This window comes from Pinus tabuliformis, chromosome 6 (assembly GCF_031772625.1).
Source record: "Pinus tabuliformis cultivar Carrire ecotype Pingquan chromosome 6, CPIR1, whole genome shotgun sequence".
Lineage (NCBI taxonomy): Eukaryota > Viridiplantae > Streptophyta > Pinopsida > Pinales > Pinaceae > Pinus > Pinus tabuliformis.
Genome location: NC_142292.1, coordinates 1,041,796,258 through 1,041,798,745, shown reverse-complemented (window position 1 = coordinate 1,041,798,745; position 2,488 = coordinate 1,041,796,258). Strand labels below are relative to the sequence as shown.

The 2,488-nt window shown below is 41.6% G+C and overlaps 1 protein-coding gene across 1 annotated transcript; it reads right to left on the bottom strand.

The window, feature by feature from the left end:
• Positions 1–404: 404 nt before the first annotated feature.
• LOC149262550 (uncharacterized) lies at positions 405–2,041 on the bottom strand. Its single transcript, XM_089380434.1, has 2 exons — positions 915–2,041; positions 405–804 (listed from the first exon to the last, which is right to left on the bottom strand). The coding sequence occupies exons 1-2, from the start codon at positions 1,424–1,426 to the stop codon at positions 405–407; spliced, it is 912 nt and encodes a 303-aa protein (XP_089236560.1). The 5' UTR covers positions 1,427–2,041.
• Positions 2,042–2,488: the final 447 nt, after the last annotated feature.

Here is a 2,488-nt window from a genome sequence, read left to right as displayed (position 1 = left end):
ATTGTTCTTCCCTTGCATATTTTAATATAAGGACTTATCTAATTGCTCTATATTTTTCTTGTGACAAAATCTTGCAAATATAGCAGATTGTGACAAAATCTTGCAAATATAGCATAAAACAGCAAAAGAGTGTTTGAAACTGTATATTTTCTGAGATAGGAATCTGATATCCATAATCAAACGATGCCCATCACTAGATTATAGTCAGTCACGTCATACGATGCTCATCACTAGATTATAGTTAGTCACATCAACATTTGACAACAGACAAAACAAGAAATCATAGTTTCATTGATATAATTGTTTTTCCCTTGCATATTTCCAATATAAGGACTTGTCCAATTGCTCTATATTTTCCCTTGTGACAGTATCTTGCAAATTTTTAGAACAACCAACAATTGATTTCAGATGAAATAGTGAAGTAACTTCTTAGTTGTTATGACTTGAAGTTCAGATGGCCTCCAAGTTCGCCAGGATAATAATCCTGAAGATTGTTGCTCTGTATTGAAATTGCTTTGCTGGTTTGTTCCTGGACCAGATGGGGTAGAAGTATGGTATTCAATCATTTCCAATCGCAATTCCAAGGCCTGCACCGCTTCTGCTGCATGAAGCCCATGTAGATCTAACTTCCAAATGTCCTTATGTTTTTCATTTCTAATTTGAAGAATTTCTGCAGCTGCCTTAGCATTTAGTTTATCTGCAGCCAAATGTTCCTCTTTTGATTTTAGAGAAATATTCCTAGCAGTGCTGTGATCGCCTCGCAAATAAGCTCTTTCAGCTTCCCTTGAATGTCGATTTGCAGCCCTGCTTGAAAACAAGCGATGATAATATATGTTCATGCCTTCCCAATTATCAGTAATGATCACCTTAAAAAAATTCAATGGACTTCATGGAAATAGGCTGGCAAAATATACCTGAGCATCCGCAATGCTTCCTTTCGATGTTTCAAATATACATCATCTTCCTCCCATTCTGGCTCAGGGGGAGCAGTTGGCATGTGTCCTCTTGAAACTGTCACATGTAAATTTTCAAAACCCAAGGACTCAGGCAATAGAGGGCCACTTCCTTCAGAACTCTGATCAGGTAGAGAATTCTCAACAGCTTCAGATGCATCAGAGGGATTTGAATTCTCCGGCAACGTCATCACAGCCATAGACTCCAGGGAAGCAGAGGCTTGTTCAAGCTCATAATTAACAGCCACTAAAACATCCTCTATCAGGCTCTCATCAGCCCAACCATACAAGGCCTTCAGTTTCTCTACTGCAACCTTTTTCTGATTTGCATCATCTGTCACGCCCTGCAGCATAGCAGTGCTAGCCAGGGTTGTATTAGGATAAGGATCAATCAATTTCTCTGGCCTAACAACAACTTTTTCTATTAATTGAGAAAATCCTTTCCAGGGTTTGCCTCTAGAATTTGGAGACATAAAGGAAATATTTTCGTGCCGCACCACAACCGAGACATCATTCTATCTTTCAGATAATTCTTGTCCATAACAGAACCCTGACTTGGCTTTCTCTGGAGATGATTAGAAGAGGACGAGGTTGGAGGAAAAGGTGGGAAAGGGTCCACGTCAGCCTTAGGAACCCCACCCCGCTGTTGGGCATCAAAGGAAGCCCATCCTGGAACCTTAACCCTTTGCCGCGGTGGTCGGATGGACCTCTTGGGAGCACCACTAGTGCCCATCATGGAGCACTTACCTGCCGAGAAAAGTATTGTTGGGTCTGTATAAGGAGATCACGGGATCGAAACCCTTTGGGTTTCCGTCCAAAGCAAGATTAAAAAGGGGGGTCTACTGTTTACTCCTTCGGCTAAAGATAAAGGGAAACAGATCATTCATTAATGAGGATCTTATGCACAGAATTTCAATGCCGTACCTGGCTAAAGAACTCTCAAAGCCACCCGTCTGTACTTCCAGAGCTCCCGAAACCACGCGCAGGATTTCAGAAAAACAGAGTCGCTGGATTGTTGTTGTCGATTTTGCTTTTGTCTGAAGGATTTGATGTACAAAGATGAAGAAGATGCGTTGAACTTGCATTGAGAATTGGACTGAGAATCCATTAACAAAGCGTGTGAGCTCTGAGAAATTTTGACCCCCCTCAAGAATTGCAGGCTGAGAACAGACCCAAATCGAATTGCTCTCGGCTCTTGCCGTGTTGCTATAGAAAAAGGAGCAGTTGGATTTCTGCGCGAATATATACACGGCGCTATACTAACCTACTAACCTCTAAACCCTATCGAATGTAGAGGGAGGAGTTTGTTCAAATAGGTGCGTGCACCTGGACTTGGGATTGTGTTGCACGCAAGTGCTGTCCTGGAACTCCGACGTAAAATGGGTAACAACTGACTGTAAAATCGGCTACAGAAACTACTCTTTAAATCAATGGTTGAAAGTGGGTCTCATCTGATCGAACGGAGCAGAGTAAATAGGACGACGAAAGTCTCTTTCAAAGGAAGGCCTATCGGCCTAATTATATATAATTTGAAT

Coding starts and splice junctions, on each gene's coding strand:
- LOC149262550 (XM_089380434.1), bottom strand. CDS start 1,426: ATGTCTCCAAATTCTAGAGGCAAACCCTGGAAAGGATTTTCTCAATTA. Junction 805..914: donor GAAGCATTGCGGATGCTCAG/GTATATTTTGCC, acceptor GTTTTCAAGCAG/GGCTGCAAATCGACATTCAA.